Genomic DNA, 26,453 nt, shown 5'->3' with positions numbered 1-26,453 from the left:
TTCCCAAATAGCTAAACTGTCCAAGTTGTCTTGTAGGGTTCTACTGGACCATGTTAATTCTAAGTAAGGCAATGCATTTCTATGTTCTGACAGAAGACCATCGGACCATGCGCAAACTAGAGGACCATTATGACCTAGCACCTTCTCTGAAGTGTCAGCAATCCCGCTGTAAGCGGCAGCGGTCTGGCAAAATCTTTCTGTGTACTCACAAACAGTTTCATTCTTCTTCTGTACACAACTAGTGAGCTTTGACCAGTCCACTTTCGGTCCAACAATGTTTTTTAACACTTTAACAACTTCCTCTCTCAATTCATCTTTACTGGCCTGTTGCAGTTCAGAATTATTTACAGCACTTTCAAAATCATTGAATTCTGACTCAGTCAAGATCTGTGATATTAGCTGAGTGACTTCAGCTAGAGTCATATCATAGAGCCGCATTTTGCTGATCAATGCTCTTCTAAACTCAGAAAAATTTCTTTGCACTGATGGCAAACTTTCAGCAATTCTCTCAACATCTTTAGGACCTAAAGATGTTTTGACTGCTTGTGGCTGCAGTATGGGGGTTGCAAATGGAACTGTATCAACACCTTTTCCCTGAGGCTTTTGTCTAGCTACGCACACTTCAACTGCATTTACATCTGCATTGACATTGTCCTCTATACTATCAAAAGACTGTAAATCAGGATAGCTTTCATCTGACTGTTGGTCTTCAGTGTCACATTTGGTTGAGGCCTTGAGGCCCACCGTTTTCGTGAAACAGGACACTTGAGTAAGCAATTGTTTGTTCTGTTCTTTCAAATTATCTATACAACAAGCTTGTTCTTGTACAATGGATAAGCTAAATTCTCGGTGACAGAAGATAATGCCTTTGACACTGTTCTTGCGAATACTTTCTCCTAGTACCTTCTTACAATCTTCGATTGACCAAACTTTGCCTGGATTAATGCCAAATTTCTTTGTTAAATTCAATCTGACTTCCTCAGTCACGATGGAGTCCATGTGCTCTGATAACAAAGACTTGAATTCACTGTCTGTCCATAAAGGTTTAATCAGTCTAGTACTTTTCCTAAACATTTTTGTGAATTTCTTTGTTACCACACAATCAAAAACATTAAAACTTCTCTCTACTGTCTACAATAGAGGGTACACTTGTTAACACAGCTTAACTATTGTTAACTTTCCAAATTACCACACTTAACTTCCCTGCCGACAAGAACAGGGAATCAACAGAAATAACTAGCACGTAAAGCTAATTCTTCTCTGCCTAAAGCAAAGGACACCAACTGTTAGCACTTGATGCTAACTTTCTCTAGCTTACAGATAGGTCTTCTCTAGCAAGAGCATACACACAATATTAACATGTAACTGTTAATCTTCCCTGCCAACAACAGAGGGTAAATTTCATCTCTAAAAGAAATTTTTTTTAGAGGCTTATCTTTAGTTAACCAAACTCTACAGCTGTTTGTTAACTACTTCTCTGAACGGTGCAGAGGAAAACATTTGTACTGGTCTGCATTGGTTCTTTTAATGGAGTGAAACTCACCGAGTCTTTCATTTGTAGAGAAAGATTCCGTCTGGAAAAATTCAGTCTTTGAGATCTTTTTGGAGCTTGAAGTTTTCAATCTGGATTCAGAAGATTCAGTCTGGAACTCAGTCAGCTTTGTTGAGATCTTTGAGCTTGAAGTTTCAAGATGCAGTTCTTTGAGCTTAAAATTCTTTGAGTTTCCTTCTTCTCCATCCGGGTCACAGGGCACCATCTGTTGTAAAGTTTTCTTTGTTCGAAGCAGAGACCAGTGAGACAGTTGGGATCGCGTTCAACAGAAGTTGTTCTTTATTGAGAACTCCACTGTACGCGGCTGTAGAAACTTCCAACATGATCTAATCTAACATAACTTTACATGGTGTCTTATAGGCATTTTAGGAGGAGGGACTTTTGGGGGTGGAGACAAATTCAAACAAAGCATGTAAATGAATATACAGGTTAAGGTAACACCCTAGACTGTGAGGATCTGGCCAATCCTAATTCAATCAGCATAAGGCTCCAAGGGCCATTTGGGTCCGAAAGCCATTTGCAGAACAAAAGGTGAGATTCTCAGTGAATCATTCGTGTGCTAATCCCATCAGTTCTGAGTGATACTGGGACTCAAAGAGCCATTAAAGACAATGAGGAGAAAACAGGAAAGGCAACTTTGCTGAGCAGAATCATTATCTTACCCTTAAACACTAAATACAATATTCTTTACCGTGATGTTATGTAAGGAAGCATATTTGAAATAGATTCTTAAATTTGAATCCTTCAGATCCATTTGCAGCTTTATTAGAATAAACAGTACATTGAAGAGGAACTGGCCAAGGGTTTTATTAGACCATCCACTTCCCCGGTAACCGCTGGCTTCTTCTTTATAATCCTCTATAATATTGACAGAAACCTGACTAAAACCAGACGATTACTTTACTTTAAATGAGTCCACCCCACAAGATTACCATAAACATAAGTCTCCTCTGAAAGGCAAAGGGGGAGGTGTTGCTGTTATTTATAGTAATATCTTCAGTATTACTGAGAAGTCTAGTTTCAAATTCAATTATTTTGAAGTGTTGGTGCTTAATGTAACAATATATTGTGTAAATGATAAATCCTGTTTGAGATTTGTGCTAGCTACTGTATACAGGCCACCAGGGCGCCATACAGACTTCGGAGTTAGTACTGGCTGCAGAAAAAGTACCAGTTGTTAATGATTTTAATAACCATGTGGATAATGAAAAAGACGCACTGGTATTGGCATTTACAGACATTCTAAAGTCTATTGGAGTTAGGCAACGTGTCAGGACCCACTCATTGTCGTAATAATACTTAATCATAAATATTTGTAAATAATTGTAACATAGAATCATTGTTGATGCCGTTGAAACTCTGCAGCAGAGCGCTGAATTCTCAGACAGATCATCATCTAGTCTTGCGTATACTTCATTTAGCCATGGCTGCAAAGCCGACGTGTTACAAATATAGTAGAACTATCACTTCTACCACTAAAGATTGTTTCATACATAATCTTCCCGATCAGTTTCATCTCCTCAGCATTTGGTGCTCACTGACCATACCGGTTTCACACGGACAGGCACTTGTTAGTGTGGCATCGTGGGTAAAAAGTTCCCACAGCGTCTCTACGCAGCTCGAGTTCCATTGAAAGGGATCGTCTCAGGTTATGACTGTAACTCTGGTTCCCTGAAGAGGGAACGAGACACTGCGTCGCCCTGCCACACTCCCTGCATGCCTGTGATCGACTTCCTTCAGCCGAAGCTAGCTTTCTTTGTTCTGGGTATGCTTTATAGTTTTCTGGCCTGCCTATGATGTTCTGTCACACCATTAGACTGATTTCACACGTGCTTCACGATGCAATCATGCAAAGGCATTCCTGTCTCGACACATCATCTCGTTCCCTCTTCAGGCCCGATGTTTTTCAGGCCCCCAAAACGCTGTTGTGTTATAAATGAACAGCTAAAACAAATAAAAAGGTTTCCATTTTTAGCTGAAATTAGTGTTGTGTAAACTGTTCTGAGACGCGCACTTATGACTGCACAAGCGCATTGGCTGGTTCAGCCTAAAAAACAAAAAACAAAAATGTTTTGTCATGATTTGAAACAGTTGTTGTCAGATCTCATAAGTGACTTCTTATATGAAATTTAATTGTAAGCCTGGTGAATAGCTTTTTAGAACTCAAATGGCATCTCAAACATGGTCGCTGAGTGAAATGACTTGATTAAAGGTACTATAGTAAACTGAATTGATGGAGGGGGTATACATTCTCTTGAGTCCCTTTCGGATTCCGACAAGTCTGCACAATGTACAATTATTTTAACCTTTATTTCTATGCTTCATTTATGTTAGCCCACGTTCTTGTTATTTAATTTGTTTTTATTTATTTTGATGTTATCTATTATTTGCTATTAGGCTCCAGCTTCCTAGTAATTCTACATAAGACAAGTGTCTTGGAAAATGCATGGAAAAAAAATAATTATTTTGAGGAATACACACACACACACACACACACGCACACATATATATATATATATATATATATATATATATATATATATATATATATATATATATATATGTATGTGTGTGTGTGTGTGTGTATTCCTCAAAATAATAATTTTTTTAAATAATGTGCTTGAGATGTGATCAAAATAATTTAACTCACTCTGATGTGACCAGATGTCCGAAAAATTCGGGACAGTTCCGAAATCTAAGCTGTTGCGCTGAATCCCCAATCCGCCCCTAATTGTCCCTAAAATTATACTAAAGCAAAATCTTGAGTAGTTATTGTCTGATAAAACATTAAAAACTGTCCGTGGAGGTTAAGTCGTCCTGCAGCCAGCCCCCGCTGACTGCTCACTGGCTGGCTGTAGCATCTTTTTTGTTTCTTTTCTTTTTCTTTTTTGCACACAGTGCCCCGACCTATCAATCACTCCTTTACGACTGGCTGCCTGCACATTCACTGTCCTTGCGGCTTCTGCAACTTGCTCCTTTTTGTTTTATATATAATTTTTTATATTTTAATAATAATTTTGGCATAAGGCTTTTTAGCATTAGGCTATAGCCTGAAAGGTCTGATTTACGCACTGTTACGACAGTCATTGTTCTCTTACGAGAGTTCTCTCGGACTGCGTTTGAAAAACGCTGCGGGAAAAGTCTCTTTTCACGAAACACTGAAGCAAAAAATTATCCTTTAATTTTCATATATGTAAAACGCGTTGCGGCAGTGTAACAGTTTTACTCTGGTTGTGTTTGTTTTCTATACAGTGAAGACGTCACTGATGAAAGAGGTCTCAGGATCTTTATTCTGCAGAAATACAGAGCACAATTAATTGGCATACACGTCTCTCCCCTTCAGTCTGCTCATACAGCACAGAGAAAGCAGCACGCTTGTCAGATGAGCGAGAGAGAGCACATCCGACCCAGTCAGCGGCAAATGTGCTTCTCAAGATCTTAATTTAATCAATCAATACTTACAAAACATAGGGCAAATAATAAAATAAATTAAATCACAAAATATAGTAAGCTACAAAATACAGGTCACCCTTATGGCATACAAAATAATATATAAGGGAAAATATAATTTCTTCACCATTTACTTGTATCAGTAAATACATTAGATGGGGGGAAAAATGTCAAAAGTTACAAGTTAATTACACAAATAAACTGTCACTTTAAATATGACATCACTTTTGCATACAGACCTCATTCTTTTTTGTATGTATCAAACTCATATAAACTTGATATTAAACATTTCAAACATTTCTCAACATATAACACAAACAATTGAACACACCTGCAGAAATACAGAGCACAATTAATTGGCATACACGTCTCTCCCCTTCAGTCTGCTCATACAGCACAGAGAAAGCTAGGAAGCAAAACTAGTCAGTAAAACAATCAAAAAACAACTAAATGCATTCAATTTCATGACATCACAGCTTTTCATTTCACTTAACCATCATTTATCTCATGAAATAAATCGATTACATTGTTTAATACACATCAAAATGTCCCTACCAGCACGCTTGTCAGATGAGCGAGAGAGAGCACATCCGACCCAGTCAGCGGCAAATGTGCTTCTAAAGATGGCGCTGTTCGCACGAGGTATCATTTGCGTCACCAATTTGTGCCCCATATACAACGATATTCTGCATAAATGGTTCCCACTAGAATTATGTACATTGTATCAGATCACAACTCAGCACACAAATATAAAAACAAAAACAAAAAATAATTAAGTTTTGATGAAGTTCACTAACGATCTTCATGACATTTTACAATTTTTTTAAGCCAGCTACAGCAGCAGCAGTCAGCTGAAGCGAGACGGCTTGTTCGCTCATTGGCTGCTCTGCGGCAACTGCATAAGCCTATCGAGCGAGGCCTGAAGTGACGTCAGGCCAATGAGGGCGCTTCGCGCCCTCCTCGCCACTTCCCGCCGAGACGGGCGTGGCTTACCTCTATAAAAGGAGCTCGAGAAGGCTGATTCACTTGATTTTAATCTCTTCAGCGAAGCGCACGCATCGCTGGATCACGGAAGCAAGCGTCGTTTGAAGCAAGCACTTCAGCGGGACGAGCCCTCGAAGCCGCTGGCCAACGCCGCCTTCTACAGCCGTACCTGCTGCGCTTTCCGACGCCTATATCCTTTTCTGCTTGCTCTGTTTTGTGTGTGTGTGTGAGTGTTCTCTTGTACACTCACCCCCTAAAAGAGCGGCGTCTTTCTAAAGATGCCTTCCTGCGGCTCGTGCAGAGCCCCACTCGCCGAGGGAGACAACCACGTCATCTGTGTTTCCTGCCTCGGTGAGGACCATGCAGCGCTCGCGCTCGCTGACGGCGGCTGCCCTCACTGCGAGCTTTTGCCCATGGTGGCTCTGAGGACCCGCCTGGCATCCTTCTCGAAGCCTGCATTCACCGCCGCGATGCCGCGCCGTAAGAAGCGGCGTTCGCAGCGGGTTCCGGAACCCGCTCCAGCCCGACCAAGCTCGCCGGTTCGCCCGCCAGCTTCGCCGGCCTCGCTCGAATCACTTCCTGATGCTCAGCGCCCGCAGTCTGCCGCCGCTTCATCAGAGGAAGTTGTTTCAGAGGCCGCGTCGGGGGAAAAGGATTCCTGTTCTCTCCTGGCTTCAGGCAGCGAGGATTGGGCGAGCTCTGAGGATCCCGCACCTCCTGCCCGAAAGCCCTCAGCGAGAGCCGGCATCGAGACGGAGCTCATGCGAGTACTCGCGTTGGCCGCGGCGAGCCTCTGCCTCGAGTGGTCTGCACCGGAGCCCCCCTCTCGCACCCGGCTTGATGGTAGCTTCCTCCCCGGTGAGCGCACTTCTCCGGAATCAAAGCCCGCTACTTTTCTTCCTGAGTTACATGAAGAAGTTGCGAAGGCCTGGAACGCGCCCTACTCTGCGCGAACGCGCTCATCTGTGTCGCCTGCATTTTCCTCGCTGGATAATGCGAAAGACCGAGGCTACCTCTCTCTGCCGCCGGTGGAACAGGCGATAGCGACCCATCTTTGCCCGCCCTCTGCTGGACGGCGGACTAAACCGGTGTTGCCTTCAAGAGCCTGCCGCATGACGTCGACGCTGCTCGCGCGAATATTCTCCGCCGCTGGGCAAGCCGCGTCAGCGCTACACACCATGGCTACCTTACAGATTTTCCAGGGAGTTCTCCTCCGTAAGTTGGATGAGATTGGGCCTGATGCTGTCTGTATTGCGGATTTGAGGAGTGCTTCGGACCTTACGCTCCGAGCCACCAAGGCTGCCGCACAAGCCATGGGACGGTGTATGGCTTCCGCCACTGTCGCTGAGAGGCACTTATGGCTGACGCTCACGGAGATGGCCGATTCCGAGCGCACCGCGTTTCTCGACGCCCCGCTGTCTTCCGCTGGCCTCTTTGGTTCTTCTCTCTCCGAGTTCGTGGAGAGATTTACCGAAGCCCAGAAAGCGTCCCAAGCCTTCAAGCACTTCCTACCGAAGCGCTCTGGTTCTGCGACGAGTCGTGATAAACGGACCCCGCGGACCTCTCAGCCTCAGCCCCCGCCTTCGGCCTCCTCTTCGCAGCAGCCACAACAGCGCAGCTCGAGACCCCGCTCTCGATCGAGCGCCCGGCGCCCCGCGCGCGGGCCGCGACCGAGGATTGCGGTGAAACCAGAGGTCCCGAAGAAGTCCTAGCACGCCTAGGAAAGCGCAGGTGTGTGAGTCCCGTTGCGGCCGGCCTCTCACCCAAGCGCCTCGCTGTTTCAGCCCCAAGATTTGCGGCTGTTCCAGCGTTTTCTGCAAAGCGCAAGCCCGTACAAGTGCCCGCTTGCCTGCACTCAAAAGCCGTTTTTACGGCTACCCAGATATATCCCGAAAAGAGTGTGATTTCTGGTGTCCCGGCCACGGCCGATGGTGCTATAAATTTAGTGTCGATGCCCACTCCTCAGTGCCCATCCCTACACACAAGCACAGCCCTACACTTAGGGCTCGCGAAAATAAAATCGACTCAGGTCGATTGCGCTTCCAACATAGTAAAAGTGCCCACTACCCAGTGCCCACGAACACTATGTCTATCAGATCACAGGCTCTCTGTAAAAACGAGACAGGCAGCGCGCCCAAAGCAGTAAATGTGCCCACTCCCAGCCCACATCTACTCGCACACATGAGTCCCACGGGACTCTCGCAGCCCTCCCTCACTCAGCCAAACACTGTTGTAAGGTCGAGGACGAGCGTTCCGCCCGCTGTATTAAGCGCGCCCCCCGCCTCAAATGCCACAGGCATAACGCCTACGTTTGTGAGCCCCGTAGCACCTCTGTCGCACGGCGAACAGAGCGCGCTCTGTATTCGGCCCTTAGCCAACCATGCAGATGCATGGGCAGCGCTTCCAGGGGTTTCGGACTGGGTCTTAGGCATTATAAAGAGAGGCTTCTCGCTACAGTTTTATTGACGCCCTCCACGCTTCACAGAGCGCGTCGAAACTTCGGTACCGTTGAAAGTAGCCCACATACTTCGCGTCGAAGTATCAAAACTGATAAGCAAAGGGGCGATGGAGCGTGTTCCCCGAGCTCAAAGCGAACAGGGGATATACAGCAGATACTTTCTAGTCCCCAAAAAGGACGGCGGTATCAGACCCATTCTGGATCTAAGACGGCTGAACAGAGTGTTAGTGAAACGCCGTTTCAAAATGCTCACGACCAGCAAAATTCTCGCGCATGTTCGCCGAGAAGACTGGTTCATGTCGATAGATCTGAAGGACGCGTATTTTCAAATACAGATAGCGTCACATCACAGGCGATACTTGAGATTCGCCTTCGAGGGTCAGACATACCAGTATGCAGTCCTGCCTTTCGGCTTGTCCCTGGCACCTCGTACATTTACGAAATGCATGGACGCAGCGCTCGCTCCTCTCAGACTCAGAGGCATGCGAGTGCTGAACTATTTGGATGACTGGTTGATCCTAGCCCAATCACGATCTCAGCTCGTAGAGCACAGAGCCATTTTACTCGATCACCTCGAGAATCTTGGTATCACGGTCAATTGGGCGAAGAGTTCACTGAACCCCAGTCAAACGATTTCGTTTCTGGGTATAGTTCTGGACTCACAGTCTATGACAGCGCGGCTGTCGCCACAGCGCGTGCTGAACATTCAGCGCGCGGCGAAGTCTTTCCGCCGCGGCGCTTTCACCCCGCTCAGGAAATTTCAAAGGATGCTGGGTCTCATGGCCTCAGCATCGTCAGTTCTCCGGCTGGGCTTGCTCCGCATGCGCCCGCTGCAGTTCTGGTTGAAAGCGCGGGTGTCCGGTCGATTACGCCTCAAGGTCGATCAGGACTGTGTCACAGCCCTGGTGCCTTGGATGGCGGACGACTGGTACCGATCAGGTGTAAGCCTGGGGACTTCCTCGAGGGTGAGGATGGTGTCGACAGACGCATCCACCTCGGGATGGGGAGCGCTGCTCGAGGGCAGACCGTTCTTCGGCCTATGGTCGGAACGAGAAAAGCTCCAACACATAAACTGCCTAGAAATGCTGGCAGTGCACAACGCACTGACGCGTTTTTGTCCCCACATCAAGGACCAACACGTCATAGTCCGTTCGGACAACATGGCTGTGGTGTCCTACATAAATCGCCAGGGCGGTCTGAATTCCATATCCCTGTACAGGCTGGCGAAACACCTCCTACTATGGGCTCAGCACAACTTGCGCTCGCTGAGAGCAGTGCATGTACCTGGGCTTCAGAATGTGGGCCCAGACAGACTGTCCAGGAACAACGTTCCCCCAGGCGAATGGTCTCTACACCCACAAACAGTCCGGCTGTTGTGGGAGAGATTCGGCAAAGCGGAGGTGGACCTATTCGCGTCCCACGAAAACGCTCACTGCCCCGCGTTCTTTTCAAAGACCGACAGCACGCTGTCCCAAAGGTGGCCGTGCTGCCCGCTATACGCTTTTCCCCCCGTCTCCCTCCTGCCACAGGTGATGGAACGGGTCAGGAAAACAAAATGCCCAGTGGCACCGTTCTGGAAGAACCAGGCATGCAGTTCTGATGCAGTTAGCAGACATCGCTCCATGGCCAGTGCCGTTGAGGAGAGATCTCCTCTCGCAGGCCAGGGGCTCGATCTGGCACCCACACCCGGAACTGTGGTCCCTTCATGTGTGGGCGCTTAACGGATACCCATTGGTCTCGCAGAGGGAGTCATGAATACCATCACTGAGGCTAGAGCGCCGTCGACCCGGCGGCTCTACGCTTCAAAGTGGTCGGTTTTCTCCGGCTGGTGTACAGCTCGGAGCCTTTCACCCCTCGAATGTGAGGTAACGGAGGTTCTCTCCTTCCTACAAGAGCTGTTGGATAAGGGCAGATCCCCTTCCACGCTCAAAGTGTATGTGGCGGCTATTTCAGCGTTCTCCGGTTCAACGCTGGGTCAGTCACTGGGAAGGAATGATTTAGTCATCCGCTTCCTCAGGGGAGCTAGGAGACTGAATCCACCCAGACCTCCTTCAGTCCCTATGTGGGACCTTTCTACGGTCCTGGCGGCCATGAAAGGTGCCCCTTTCGAGCCTATCCAGTCTATCAGCCTCAAGCATTTGTCTTTCAAAACAGTGTTTTTGATGGCTCTCGCTTCAGTGAAGCGCATAGGCGATCTGCACGCGCTCTCTGTGAGCCCGACGTGCTTGGAGTTTGGTCCTAATGACTCTAAGGTCATACTCAAACCTAAGCACGGCTATGTGCCGAAATCCCTCAACACGCCTTTTCGGGCTCAGGTTATTTCCCTGGCTGCCCTGCCGGCGTCGAGTGAAGAGGGGGACGCGAGTTTTCTTTGCCCTGTTAGGGCTTTAAGAACTTATATGTCCCGCTCTGCTGCCTTCAGACAGACAGAGCAGCTCTTTGTCTCGTTCAGCGGACGTTCCAAAGGAATGGCCGTTTCGAAACAAAGTCTATCCAGATGGATAGTTGACGCCATAGCGCTGGCTTATACTGCCAAGGGCATTCAATGCCCGTTGGGAGTTAGAGCGCACTCTACGAGAGGCGTTGCCTCCTTGTGGGCTTGGTCCAGCGGGATTTCCTTGCAGGATATATGTACGGCGGCAGGCTGGGCCTCTCCGTCTACATTTATCAGGTTTTATAACCTAGAGGTTCCCGCCTTACAGGCTAAGCTTCTGTCGGTGTAATCTATTTACAGGCGCAATGCGCTACCGACTATATTGGGCAGAACTGTGTAAGACCCACGTTTCCCACATTAGTGCAGGCTCCCTACCCTGTCTATGTGATGTCATATTCGCGTCTGTGGACATGTCTATATAAGGACGGAGGAAAACCCCTCCTGTCTTTAGACTCTCCCTGTGAGGTCATGTTAAGCCTGCGGACGCTACAGTATAGGGAATTAAGGCTCCCCCCCCCCTTATTCCCTGACTCTGTGTGAGTCTATCTGGTGATTATGCACTGCATGCCTGAAATAGCTTCCGGTGATCAGTGTTTTTATCCCAGCACGCACAGCGTTTTGCAAGGGGTTCCCGCAGCGTTTTTCAAACGCAGTACGAGAGAACTCTCGTAAGAGAACGTACTCGGTTACTAACGTAACCTCGGTTCTCTCTAGAAGAGGGAACGAGTACTGCGTTCCCTGCCGTGCGTTTGGTTCACTCTGGTTCGCTTCGGCGATCAAAATCAAGTGAATCAGCCTTCTCGAGCTCCTTTTATAGAGGTAAGCCACGCCCGTCTCGGCGGGAAGTCACTTCAGGCCTCGCTCGATAGGCTTATGCAGTTGCCGCAGAGCAGCCAGTGAGCGAACAAGCCATCTCGCTTCAGCTGACTGCTGCTGCCGCAACGTGTTTTACATATATGAAAATTAAAGGATAATTTTTTGCTTCAGTGTTTCGTGAAAAGAGACTTTTCCCGCAGCGTTTTTCAAACGCAGTACTCGTTCCCTCTTCTAGAGAGAACCGAGGTTACGTTAGTAACCGAGTACGTTTTTTTTTTTCACAATGACATTTGAGTTCATGATTTTAGTGGGGGTTTTTTGTGGCAGACTAAACAATAATGACAGACTGTTGATCTTTGAATAACAATATATTTTATTTTATTATTATTATTAGAATAGGACAGTAGCTAGACAAGAAGTGAGGTGGGAGAGGAAAGGTCCACTCGGGTCTCCTGAAGCACATGTCGGCGCACTTGCCCACGAGGCTTTCGTGGTGTGACATAGTTGAGTAAAAAGTATAGGCTCATTAATACTAATACATTTTACTTATTCCAAATACAACAAATTGCATTCTTTGTCTTCAATAACAAATGTACATTATTAGATAAATAAAACTTAGCTATAGGCTACTTTGTACAAAATGCTATTGTATACTATGATGTATTTTGAAAGTATAGGGTAGACTGGGTACAGTTGAGACATAGGTACAGTTGAGACACCTTTAATAACTTGCGTTCGCAGCAAGCACAAGTTGTGATTTTTGCTGTGCACATGCATATTAGTGTCCTCTTTGTTTGTGGGAAATTTGAACAGTGGACGCATCTCCGATCCGAAAATATTGGGTAAAGTTTTTTTTCTAAAGTAGGACGTTCACTTCACCATGCACTCTCCACAATGAATAGCTTATTATCCCTATATGACTGTTAAAAGTAACTGGTATCACCACAAACTTTATTCTGTGCCCTAAAAACTGGCATATTTCATGGTATTGTGTCATGCAAGGTAATTGCAAAATCTAGAGAAATGTGCGAGGTGGCCAGCGGGGTATAGTTGAGACACACGTGTACCAACTGTACCCCCGATAGAGCTCTATTAGGAAACACACTGTTTAATTGTTCAGTGTTATGATAACAGATTAAAGGTCGTAATTAGCCAGCATAGGACGCAAATGAAAATAAAATTTGATATTTGTGATATTTAAACTGTGTATTATTAATAAATATTGTTTAATATCTTGTTCCTGCTTTATAAATTTTAACCAGTGCTAATTTAAATAAAATGAATGAATATAAATGGTTGAATAAACAAAAATGTTGCCCAATTGTTATTTTCTTTATTTGTCTTTATTTTTTATATTTACAATGAATGGTAAGTTGTCTTTACATCATTAAAAATGGGTGTCTCAACTGTACCATGCACTGTCTCAACTCTACCACATATGAGTTGAGACAAGGTTGAGACAAAAATCACCTTATTTTTATTAGGTAATTGTGGAAAATATAAACTACTTGTGGGTATTATTGATTGATAATATCTTTGTCTACAAGCTAATGAAATGTCATGTGGCATGCCATGTGGAAATTCACTTCTTTTCAGTATCTATTTTTGTGTGAAAAATCAAAACGCAAAAAGTGTCTCAACTGTACCCAGTCTACTACTTTCAATGCATTGTTACAATTATCATTTCCAGCACACAGTTAAAATATACCTAAAATATATTTTTTATAAAGTGCAAATAAATACTTAAGTAATGCAAAGTAAATCATTTTCACTTCAAATTATATGTTTTTAGAAAATAAACTGAAGTACAATTATTTTAAAGTGTGTTAAAAGTTGTATTGTGAAAATAGGGAAAAGCATGATGCTAATATACTTTGAATATATTTAAAGATAACATTTTTGTTAGTATATTTGCAATGTACTGTTGAAAAAGGGAATATATTTCAAATACAATAAAGTGATACTCTTTTCTTACTAGGGGACGTATCCTTGCTCGATGAAGAATGAGACAGCCCAACGGTCGCTTGAAATTTAAAATGCTGATTCGCGTTTCAGGGCAGTGACGAGTACACATGTCGTCCAGTGGTTGTCCAGACACCCTGGTCGCAAACTTAAGCAATGGTCCTGAACAGTGGTTCAGTGTCAACATTGTGACAACGCTGTAACAACCTTCACCACACAATGTAGTTATAGCAACCTTTTGGCCATGTTGTTAAAATGTTGTTAGAAGGTTGGGTACATTGTGCCAACGTCCTGTGTTTGCTGGGATTCTTACATCCAACAACAAAACACCTCAATCTTTTAAAAGACATTCTTGTCTACACCTGCTCTGGTGTTGAAACAAAATTATGCTCCTGCAATGAGGGTGAATAAAGATGACAGCATTTCTGTTTTTGGGTGAACTATCACTTTAAGAAGGTTGATTTAAGTACAGTGGAGGGAAATAATTATTTGATCCCCTGATGATTTTGTAAGTTCGCCCACTTATGCCCTACCAACCAGCAAGGATTCTGCCTCCCACAGGTTGGTTATGTGCCCATGTGGAACACAGATTAGTCCTGTCGCTTTAAGAAAGTACTCCTAATTGCCAACAAAGGTTTCTCCACAAAGTACTAAGGCATGTTTTGCTTTGGGATAAAATACTTATTTCACTTACTGAATGCAAATCAATGTATAACCTTTATATATGGATATATATATTTGCTTGATTTTCTCTATCCGTTAAAATAAACCTACCATAAAAATTATAGACCCTTCATTTCTTTGTAAGTGGGAATTAACAAAATCAGTAGGGGATCAAATCATTATTTCCCCCACTGTAGACTACATTTCTTGCAAATCCCCATTAAACTTTCCTTTATCTTTAGGTGGCAAATAAATTATGTGAGCTTAAGTTTCTGTTTCAAGAAATGTCTACTTCTGTTAAACTTTAATTTTCTCATAACATAACTTCCCCTTTTGATACACTATAAAATGAGCGCTGAAACGGGCACATTATTTCATTCACCTCCTGATCAAAGATGGATCTGCAAATCTCAGTTTTTCTTCTTTTCCTTTTTTTCACTGCAGGTACAAAGACAAATAACGTTTGTAATGTTACTGGGTACAAATACAGATAATTGATTGATAATTGTCTCTTTCTCTCTTTTTTATTACTCAAGGACACTCTCTCAGGTGTTATGAGTGCAGCGGTCAGACGGATTCTTGTGCAGATCAAACGGCTACAACATGTCCAGTTGGATCTTCTTGCTGGAGTGCAACAGGAGTAGCACAAGATGGTAAGTCCAATATGATTTAAAGTGGAGATGCTGCTATTATTTACTGGATCTGTGACAGAACAATTACTTGTTTTTCTGATGGAATTAACAATTTCAATCACAAAATAATCTACATAGATTTATTTAATTTGTTTTCTCTCAGACTGCTATGATCTGTATATAAAAAATGTAAATAAGAAAAGTTCTAAATGTTGACACTTATAAATCAATTTTCCAGTTTAATTGCTGTGTCATTCATATTTTTTAGGTGACAGTACTTCTAAATTTGCTAAAGGTTGTGAATCTGACTGTCAAAGTCAATCTTTAAACTATGGCTATTATTGGACGACTACTTCCTGCTGTAACACAGACCTGTGTAACCGCCAAGATCCTCCAGGTACTGGACTTAAATACTTAAATGACAATGTGCAAATCTTCTGTAAAGTCAACACTCATTTTACTTCCAAATGACATTCAATCAGAAAATAAAATGCAGGGTGTGTCTGTCTGTCATGAACTGATTGAATGGAGCAGATAAAGGAGTGTTGTTTCATTGGATATTTTGTACAGAAAATAAAATAAAAGAATACTTGTTTTCCTTCTGTAGATCCCGTCCCGAATGGAAAGAAATGTTACACTTGTGATGGAAAGAGCTGCTCAAAAACATTGAGCTGTGCAGGGGACGAAGACCGCTGCATTACAATATTAGGTGAGAATCTGGAAAAGGAAGATCATTATCTTTTAAACTCTCTTAGGTTTAAACATTTGATACAGATCGCAAATACCAATGTACAGCTTAGACTGAATCAGCCTTTGTTTTTCTACTTTCTTTTCATCAGAGAATTCTAATGGCCCGTTAACGGTTGTAAAAGGCTGTGTCTCTAAATATATGTGTGATGCCATGGCATTGGTTAAAAATGTTGGGAGCTTCTCATGTTGTGAGGGGAACCTGTGTAACGGTGCTCAGAGTGTCACCCAGAGCTTCCTGTTCCTCTGCTGTTCTCTGCTCTCCTACTTCCTGCTGCACTGAATCCAGCAGCTCGACACATTCTACAATCAGACATGCTGTAATCAATAACTTTTCTCTGTATCGTTGGTGTTCTGATGTGATGTTTTTGCTGTGAAATTCTGATGACATTAAAAAAAAAAAAAAAAAATACTACCTTGTTCCTGAGGTCATTATTAATAAAGCTTGTCATTCTGTAAAAAAGTCAGATAATACTGCAATATTAAAAATATTTTATTTCTTAAAAAAACGATTAAAGGGATAGTTCATCAAATTAAAATTTGATTATTTATTTTTTTACTCACCCTGGTGTTGTTCTAATGCCATATGTCCTTCTTTTTTTTTTTTTTCGGACCACAAAAAAAGAAAAAAGAAATAAAAATCTGCTTCTGCTCGTCTAGATGATGGCAGTGAATAGTGACCAGCATCAAGCTTTTTAAAAGATTCAGAAGTGTCAGAGAATGGTCCCATGCAACACGTGTTGTATATTTCAAGCGTTCTGGGGGTATATGATAGGGTTTGACAAAAAACAAACCAAAATGAAAGTATTATTTAATAAAAATCCTGACCTCGGAAATTGATCTTCTGTCCACGGCCCACATTAATGACACTTGTTAATCGCCGTTCCCTCGGCGGAAAAATTGTGGGTGTGCATTTGCTGCCTTTTACCGCTAAGAGGCGCTACAATCACAGACTTGTGTTATCTTAACCCATAAAGCTAAGTAGTTTCTTAAGTTTGATGATTAATCTGCTATGTCATGTTTATGACATATTTATGACAGGTTATGTTCTCTTGTTAATGTCAAGTTGTCATAACAAAGACACTGACTGGTTATGATGTATTGGTTTAAGTCAAGTTGTCATAACAAAAACATCTCTAATAATGTCATCTTTGCATTAAAAATGTCATAATAATGACAATTGTCATTAACATGCACAAAACCTCATCCTCAATCATGTCATGATTATGAAGCTGTCATGTCAGTCTTATGCACACCCCTTCAAGTAAAGTGTTACCAAATTAGGGGTTGTTCGATTATGTGTCAGTTGTTCGATTGTGTGTGTGTGTGTGTGTGTGTGTGTGTGGGGGGGGGGGGGGGGGGGGGGGTCAGTTGTTTGATTATGTGGGGGAAGCTTCTGCAGCTAATAGGGGTACTATGTACATTCTAGGCCGTTGGCAAACTAAATGAGTTTTGTTTGTAGCTGACATATCTACCCCTGATATTTTGTTGGGGATGGATTTTCTGCGGAAGTATGGGGCAATCATAGATTTGAGGGAAAAGTGTTGTTCAGTCATGGGTAGGAAGTTTCCCTTAATTTCATCAGAGGATGCTTGTCAGCCTAAGGTTGTCACTGTTCAAATAGACTCCATAGTACAGCCGCGTAGTGAAGCTATTATTTCTGGGGTAGTAGAAGGGCTCCTTGCAGGACAGATAGCTGGGATGGTGGAACCCTCCTCCTCTTTATCAAAACACTGTGACCTTTTAGTGGCCCGGGTCGTTTGTAATGTGTAATCAGGAGGGTTGGCTGAGCTCCATCCATACGGAGTGATCGTAAAGGACACACGTGAGCCTGGCAGTATCTTGATGTCTTGGTGGATAGTACGGAGTGTGAGGTCTTCTGCTTGACCCTGTACTCCCAGGCAGCGTGCTACAGATGAAAGCAGGATGGTTTTCTCAGAGCCATCATCCAGCACTGCATATGTGTCGAGCACTTTATCCTGGTATTGCAAATTGACTCTGACAATATTTAACAGCACATGGCTATATCTTTTTCAAAATCCACAGAGGACGTCTTTTCTGGAGTCTTCAGGCTGTTCAAGGTTGCCCAGAAACGCTCCTATTTGATGGAATTTCACATCACGGATAGTGAGCACTGTGGCAAACAATTATGATGACCTCCTGCAGACATTTGATAACATCATTGCAGATACGACAATGGATGATGATACATTGGATTGTGTCAAAGGCTTTGTGAGGAAACTGGAGGATTTTGAGTTTGTGTTCATGTTGCACATATATGAACAAATCTTCTCTGAGACTGATGTGGACTTTGATATTGTCCAGCAGAGGGCGATGGATGTTCATTACTGAAAAAAAATAATTGAGTCTCTTCTTGCATTTGTCAATTGCAGGATCCCCAAGAGCGCTACAGAAATCTGTACATGGCCATCCTTGATAACATCTTGGAGCAGATTCCTCAACGTTTTTCAAATTTAGAAAGTATGCTCTTCTTAGAATTAGTCAATCCAGAGAAATTTGATGACATGAGACAAGTATTTCCAGAGAAGGCCTTCCAATGTGCCCTGAAAATTTATGGCCATCACTTTGATTCAGAGAGACTGAGGTCTGAACTTCAAGTACTGTATTCAGATCAGGACTTGCAGGGTAACAGGGGAAAGCTGTGTGATTACTTGGTGTTCCTTAAAGACATGGAGTTGGACAGTGCAATGCCTCAGCTTTACAAACTGTTCTCATTACTAAGTGTTTTGAAAGTAGTTCTGCTTACCGCGGACTCTACACTTTCTCATCTCTCTCCTGATCCAGATCCTCCTCACTATCATCATCATCACAGGAGCTGATGAAGGGCAGAAAACATACTGTATATTTTGACACAGTTTACAGTGTCTGCTTTAAGGGCCTGTTTCTATTGTTTCACGCTATTTCTCTGCACATTCCTTGCGTTTCTTTTCCATCTCGCTGACTATTTTGACAGATACACACTGACACTGCTGCACGCTCGCTCACTCGTTTAAAGTTGTGATTGGGCCAGCCCAGTGTCAATCAAGAAAATAACCAATGTGTCACGGAGCGCGCGCCTGTCACTGAGCGCGCGCCTTCACCTCTCTCCGGTCTCGTTCGCTCCTTGTCACCTGAATTCTAGAACTGCAATTCCCATCCTTCCCCCCTGCTATCATTAGTTCCCAGCCCTGTTTGGTTTTGCCACTCAGCATCATCACATCCACCTGTTAATCGTTATCCACCCTATATCTGGACTGCCTTGTTCTTTGTTTCTTTGTGAAGTGTTGTTTTGCCACGCTGCATGTTGCTACGTGTTTCCTTGGAGTTTAATGCTCCGTGCTACCTTGTTTCGTTACCTGCTTCAATAAAGTTCTGCAGATGGATCCGACTGCCTCTACTTCGTCATTACAGAACACTTCACCACCACAGGATCCAGCAGACCTCCAGAGTCTTGCTTCCGAGGTTAATTCCCAGGCATCTGTGTTAATCGCACACCAACAACAGCTGGCCAAGTTAACGAATCTCACCGAAGAACTGGTGAGGTCCGTTCATACCCTCACTCTGCAGAGCGCGGCCGCTAATTCAGCTCAAGCTCCCGCTGCACCTGTGCACGTCACTTCAAGCGTGAGTACGGCTTCAAGCAATCCCAAATTATCCCTACCTGAGAAGTTTAATGGCTCACCAGCTGCCAGTAGAGGATTTCTTTTGCAGTTTGAATTATTCGTCAGCCAGCAACCCCAGCTTTATCCCAATGACGCGTCCCGCGTTTCATTCATCTGCTCACTGCTCACCGGGAGGGCGTTGGAGTGGGCGACTGCTCTCTGGTCTGGTGGTCATCATACCTTTCCCTCATTTAACGTGTTTATGTCTCAATTCAGAGAGGTATTTGAACATCCCGCGGGCGGTAAGGAACCAGGGGAACAGCTCCTCATATTAAATCAAGGGAATTCCACCGCGGCTGACTACACGCTTTCCTTCTGCACCCTGGCAGCACAGACGGGGTGGACAGAGGCACCTCTTAAACTGCTGTATCGAAGGGGGCTGCAAACGCATCTGCAAGGGGAATTGGCTTGTCGCGACGATGGGATGTCCCTCGGAGAACTTATGGAGCTTGCCATTCGTCTCGACAACCTCATCCGCTCCCGACGCATGCCTCTCACATCCAGTTTTTTCGCTCATCCTTCTTCCGGCACGGAGTACGAGCCCATGCAGGTCGGCTTCACACATCTCACCACGGAGGAACGTGAGAGAAGGATGCGGAATAAATTATGCCTGTACTGTGGCCAAGCCGGTCATCAGAGAGCTTCATGTCCTGTGAGATCCAGATCCAGTGATACTTCTGCGGTGAGTCCTTTGATTAATTCTCCCCGCTCTCTCACCCTCGAAGTTTCATTGTATTTTAATGAAAATAGTTGTGAAACAAGAGCTTTAATTGACTCTGGTGCCGCTGGTAATTTTGTCGATTTGGAGTTTGCCTTGTCTAAAAATATCTGTCTCATTCCTTGTGAGTCTCATGTGGCAGTGGCCGCTCTAGATGGACGAAAAAACGGCCTTTTCTACGACCACGGGCCACTATGAATATCGGGTAATGCCGTTCGGGCTGTCTAATAGTCCTTCTGTGTTCCAGTCTTTCGTTAATGAGGTCTTCCGGGACATGCTGAATCAGAGGGTTATCGTTTATATTGATGATATTTAGATTTTTTCAGAGACCCTCGAAGCTCATGTACGGGACGTGCGTGCAGTTCTCAAACGTTTGATTGAGAATCAGCTATACGCTAAAACTCAGAAGTGCGAGTTTCATCAGACTCGGATCACCTTCCTGGGATATGTCATCAGCGCTGAGGGGGTTCTCATGGATGACAGCAAGGTCAAAGCCGTGGTGGACTGGCCTAAACCTTCTTCTGTGAAAGAATTACAGCGATTTCTGGGTTTTGCCAACTTTTATCGGAGGTTTATTCGTAACTTCAGTCTCATTGTGGCTCCTCTCACATCTCTTCTCCAGGGCGGGAGGCGCTTCCGGTGGTCTTCTGAGTGCACTGCAGCGTTTAATCAGCTGAAAGAGAGATTCACGGCCGCACCCATCCTCCATCATCCAGACCCGGAGAGGGAGTTCGTCGTGGAGGTTGACGCTTCGAACACTGGAGTGGGTGCGATTCTGTCCCAACGTCACGGTAATCCCGCGAGAATGTTTCCCTGCGCCTTTTACTCCCGCAAGTTAAGCTCGGCTGAGCGCAATTATGAGGTGGGTGACCGGGAGCTTCTAGCCATGAAGGCTGCCTTGGAAGAATGGAGGAACTGGTTGGAGGGGGCACGTCAACCTTTCACCGTCCTCACAGACCACCGAAACCTTGAGTACATCAGGTCCGCCAAGCGTTTGAATGCTCGTCAGGCTCGCTGGTCACTATTTTTCTCTCGTTTCAATTTCAGGATCACGTACAGACCTGGGTCCAAGAACGGGAAGGCTGATGCTCTGTTTTGTCAGTTCGAGGATTTCAACGAAATTACCAAGCCAGAACCCATCCTACCTCCCACTCTGATCGTGGCACCTGTGCAGTGGGATATTATCTCGGAGGTCACTGAGGCTCAACAAGCTCTTCCTGTACCGCCCGAGTGTCCTGTGGACCGCCTTTTCGTGCCTCTCGAGCTCCGTGAGCGGGTGCTTCAATGGGTTCACTGCACACCCTGCGCGGGACATCCAGGTATCTCTGCTACTGTACAGTTAGTCTCCAACCGCTTCTGGTGGTCCACACTCCGGGCTGATGTTATCAAATTTATCCATCAATGTTCCACCTGTAACACAGTCAAATCTTCCCACCTTAAACCTGCCGGTCTCTTACAGCCACTTCCAGTTCCTCAACGCCCGTGGTCCCACATCGCTGTGGATTTTGTAACAGATTTACCTCCGTCTCAGGGATTTACCACAGTGCTGTCAGTCGTGGATCGCTTCTCCAAGTCCTGTCGTTTCATCCCCCTTAAGGGTCTACCTACTGCCATGCAGACTGCTGAGGAACTTCTCAATCATGTATTTCGTCTTTTTGGCATCCCCAAGGACATTGTCTCCGACCGTGGTCCTCAGTTCACTTCCCGTGTTTGGAATGGACTCTGCTCCAAACTCAACATCAACGTCAGCCTCACCTCCGGATACCATCCGCAGTCTAACGGTCAGGTTGAACGGTTGAACCAGGACCTCATTCGATTTCTGCGGACATACTGTTACAAGAACCAACAGGACTGGAGCCGATTCTTGGTCTGGGCAGAGTACGCCCAAAATTCCCTGGTAAAGCCTGCCACTGGTCTAACGCCCTTCCAATGCGTCTTAGGTTTCCAACCCCCTCTCTTCCCGTGGTCAGGAGAGCCGTCAGACCTCCCTGCGGTGGATACATGGTTGCAACGCAGCGAGGCCACTTGGAATACCGCTCATGTCCATCTGCAACGTGCCATCCGCCACTTTCGACTTCATGCGGATCGAAGGAGACGTGAGGGTCCTCGGTATAGACCCGGACAGTGGGTGTGGCTTTCCACCCGGGATCTGCGTTTAAGGCTCCCAAGCAAGAAGTTATCCCCTCGCTTCATTAAACCCTTCAAGATTCTTCGGCAGATCACTCCGGTCTCGTTTCGTTTGGCTCTCCCAGCACATTATAGAATCTCACCCACCTTTCATGTGTCTCTTTTCAGACTTGCTGCCGCTCCCAGGAGAGAGGAGGTCCAGGAGGGGGTCGGTTCCATGCAGGCTCCCCCAATTGAGGTTGGAGGCGAGGAGGCGTACCGGGTCCGAGATATCCTGGACTCCAGACGTCGCGGCGGGGTACTACAATACTTGATTGACTGGGAGGGCTATGGCCCTGCGGAACGTTCCTGGGTCAGGTCTCAGGACGTCCTGGACCCTGCTCTTCTTACCACCTACCATCATACTCACCCAGATCGTCCTGCTCCAAGACCCCGTGGAAGACCCCGTCGTCGTTCAGGTCCTCGCTTCCGGAGCCGCTCGCAGGGTGGGGGCTCTGTCACGGAGCGCGCGCCTGTCACTGAGCGTGCGCCTTCACCTCTCTCCGGTCTCGTTCGCTCCTTGTCACCTGAATTCTAGAACTGCAATTCCCATCCTTCCCCCCTGCTATCATTAGTTCCCAGCCCTGTTTGGTTTTGCCACTCAGCATCATCACATCCACCTGTTAATCGTTATCCACCCTATATCTGGACTGCCTTGTTCTTTGTTTCTTTGTGAAGTGTTGTTTTGCCACGCTGCATGTTGCTACGTGTTTCCTTGGAGTTTAATGCTCAGTGCTACCTTGTTTCGTTACCTGCTTCAATAAAGTTTTGCAGATGGATCCGACTGCCTCTACTTCGTCATTACACAATGGGCCGCTGATCTAATTGTTTCATGGGCTGGTCTGTCAGAAAAAAAAAAGAAAAAAAAACTAACGCTGACTTTTTTTGACCAATGCATTACACCAGCACAAACCCAGCGCGTTCGCGCGATGTTGTTGGTTACCTAGTAATGAACGTATGGTGCGTGTGCGTGCGCCTCGTACACAACGTTAGGCTATATATAAAGTTAATTATTCTTTTGTCTGAGTTGCAAGGTGTCAGGTCTGATGATAAAAGAAAACGCATGTGCGACTGGATTTTGCAAGTGTTGTCATGGAAATGGCAGGTGAGGGACTAAATAGGGACGTTCGCAAACTGGCCCAGACAATGTCCTCAGAACGTCCGTCAGCGAACGTTACAGAGTGGACCAATTGCCGACGTCATCAGAATGTCCGTCAGCGAACGTTATAAAGCGGACCAAATGCGGACGTCATCGGAATGTCCGTCGAACTTTACAAAGTGGACCAAATGCGGACCTAAGGGGACGTTCGAAAAGTCCGGGGGACGTACCTTGTTAGTAGGGGTGTTATTATTGGTCTACGTTTCAAACTGTATTTGATTCTTTGCAAAGTAGGCCTACCCCCTGACCGACCGCCAATCATTTGAGATAGAAATAAAAGCTATGACTATGATATAGTGATGTGCCATCCATCATTATGAGATTTATTAAACAAATGAAAAACATTTCCAATAATAAACATTAGCAATAATAAACAACGTATCATTACCGATAACTGATCGTGCAGTTTAATTACCCCTTGACTGGCCCCAAACATGTTTGATAAAAGAAACATATACAGTGTGTATATATGATGTGTATTACATTTTAGCTCAAAAACAATTGTAATGAAAGATAGGATCATAAGATGCGCAATATATTGGTTTTTTACCACTTAATAAAGTTTTGTTTTGTAAATCGTGAGACATGATTTTTACCACTTCATTAAGTTTTGCTTTGTAGAAAGCATTTATTTAAAGCGAATTTCGTTTTGTACAAATTGTATCTTAATTTTAATAAATGTTTCATCAACCAATTGCATGTATTTAATAAATAAAAAGCAAATAGGCAATATAATAACTGATGAGTTTTGTCATTTGACTCATGTCATAACCGTCACACCAATTCTGAAACCGGCACACCCCATATATTTATATATATATATATATATATATATATATACACACACACACACACATATATACAAACATATATATATATATATATATATATATATATTGTTTGTGCAATGATCTGTTTAGAACCCCGAAAAAAAAAAAAAAAAAAAAAAAAGGGTGAACGGATGGATAAGCACACGCGGGCAGCAGGGATTGTCTGTCAGAGAGAGTTGGAAGTGAGTAAAACATTATAATGAAAAAGCAGCTGCCTGATGTGGTTTGGCAACGATGGTTACAAATACAAAGGGCTTTTGTAATGTCCTAACAAGATGATCATTGGCTGTTGCTCGTCGCGACACGCACAGGCTATCGAGTCGGCCGACAATTCCAGATATTTGGCATGCTAGATATTTTTCTGGCGTCGGCGATGTGTCAGCGAGCGTTTTTGATGCGTCATTAAGTATTTCACACTTAAAGATTGGCGAGCGCGGATCACCCGCAGATTTGCACGCGATTACAGCCCGACCTGTCGGTGAGCTCGTTAATTTGCAAATCGGGCTTAAAATCCTGTAGTGTGAATTAGGCATAAGGGAATTAAAGGCTATAGCAGGAAAAGTAATTCACAATATGTACACATTCATCATGAATGTTATGCCTAATATGAGAAAACCATCTTTGTTAATGTTCGTTGTCTCATCACATTGACAGTTATGAATTACATTACATAGCTTTTCATGGAAAAACACAGAGGTCCAAACCTCGGTGACCTCAATGGTGGCAGATAAGCACAGATCACCGTTTTCCAGAGAAAAAAAAAAAAAGATAAAAATGATATCAATTAACCTCAAAACTGCCCAGATGAAAAAAATATATATGTATGTGTGTGTGTGTGTGTGTGTGCACTTACTTATATCACTTTTGGGTACATTCACCAGAATACACACTGGTAAACTGAGGACCACCCAAAAAATTGAGGACATTTTGTATGTCCTCATTTGTTTGACTATACAGTGGCATTCAGCATGCTCTAAAATGGTGTCCAGGCTTAAAATGACCAATCAGACGCCAATACGTCATCAACAAACATGGCGGAGGCAAAAAAAATCATGATTAATGAATGAATTGACAGAAAATTATAGATAAATTCCCAATAATTAGTATTTAAATAAAAATAGACTAATTTGCCCTGAGCTGGAGCTCTCGCGATTTATATGAGCATGTTTCTAAACTTTAATCCTCGCAGTTTTGCGCTCGCATCAGAGTCTGCTCTGTGTGTGTGTGAAGATCGCGCTGCTGCCCCGCACCCTATACAGAGACTATACGTTACAGCACGTACAGTAACTTACATAGGAGTTTGTTAATCATATAGGAACGAGTTTGAAGCGGGGAAGGGACAGGCACATTACGTCATGTGAATTTAAAAAGTACATATTTCCTTCCAAAAGCGGATCGAGGGACAATTGTTTAAATCTGTCAATATGTGTGATGATTTATTCATCTGAGTTTGTTCAATAAAAATACACAAGCCACAAAAAGATGTGAAAACATGCAAAAATCGCTTGCTTTTATGAGTGATTTTATTTGTTTTAAGTGTTTTCTCCTACTTTGCGCTCTGCCGTTCCCTGTCATATTATGAGCGATTTCCCTGAGCGGCCGCCGCCCCTCCCCCACCCACCGAGCTGGAGTCCGTTACCACAGCAACACATTCACTTACAGCAAACATTCTTATTATATTATATTATATTATATTATATTATATTATATTATATTATATTATATTATATTATATTATATTATATAGAGGAGATCAGTTACAGCAAACATTCTCTTTATATTATATTATATTATATAGAGGAGAGCAGTTACTGCAAACATTCTCTTTATATTATATTATATTATATTATATTATATTATATTATATTATATTATATTATATTATATTATATTTATTGTATTATATAGAGGAGAGCAGTTACTGCAAACATTCTCTTTACATTATATTATATTATATTATATTATATTATATAGAGGAGAGCAGTTACTGCAAACATTCTCTTTATATTATATTATATTATATTGTATTATATAGAGGAGATCAGTTACTGCAAACATTCTCTTTATATTATATTATATTATATTATATAGAGGAGAGCAGTTACTGCAAACATTCTCATATTATATTATATTATATTATATTATATTATATTATATAGAGGAGAGCAGTTACTGCAAACATTCTCATATTATATTATATTATATTATATTATATTATAT

At 43.8% G+C, this 26,453-nt stretch overlaps 1 protein-coding gene across 1 annotated transcript; it reads left to right on the top strand.

The window, feature by feature from the left end:
- Positions 1 to 6,456: 6,456 nt before the first annotated feature.
- LOC311087823 (uncharacterized protein) lies at positions 6,457 to 16,038 on the top strand (the record flags this gene model as incomplete). Its single annotated transcript, XM_084121294.1, has 6 exons — positions 6,457 to 6,753; positions 14,764 to 14,797; positions 14,856 to 14,972; positions 15,220 to 15,348; positions 15,559 to 15,660; positions 15,791 to 16,038. The coding sequence occupies 6 exons, from the start codon at positions 6,457 to 6,459 to the stop codon at positions 15,979 to 15,981; spliced, it is 870 nt and encodes a 289-aa protein (XP_083977420.1). The 3' UTR covers positions 15,982 to 16,038.
- Positions 16,039 to 26,453: the final 10,415 nt, after the last annotated feature.

The sequence above is a fragment of the Abramis brama genome (genome assembly GCF_963993115.1).
Source record: "Abramis brama genome assembly, chromosome: 8".
NCBI classification, from domain to species: domain Eukaryota; kingdom Metazoa; phylum Chordata; class Actinopteri; order Cypriniformes; family Leuciscidae; genus Abramis; species Abramis brama.
Note: the sequence above shows the minus strand (reverse complement) of the source record. Positions and strands in the feature narration are given on the sequence as shown.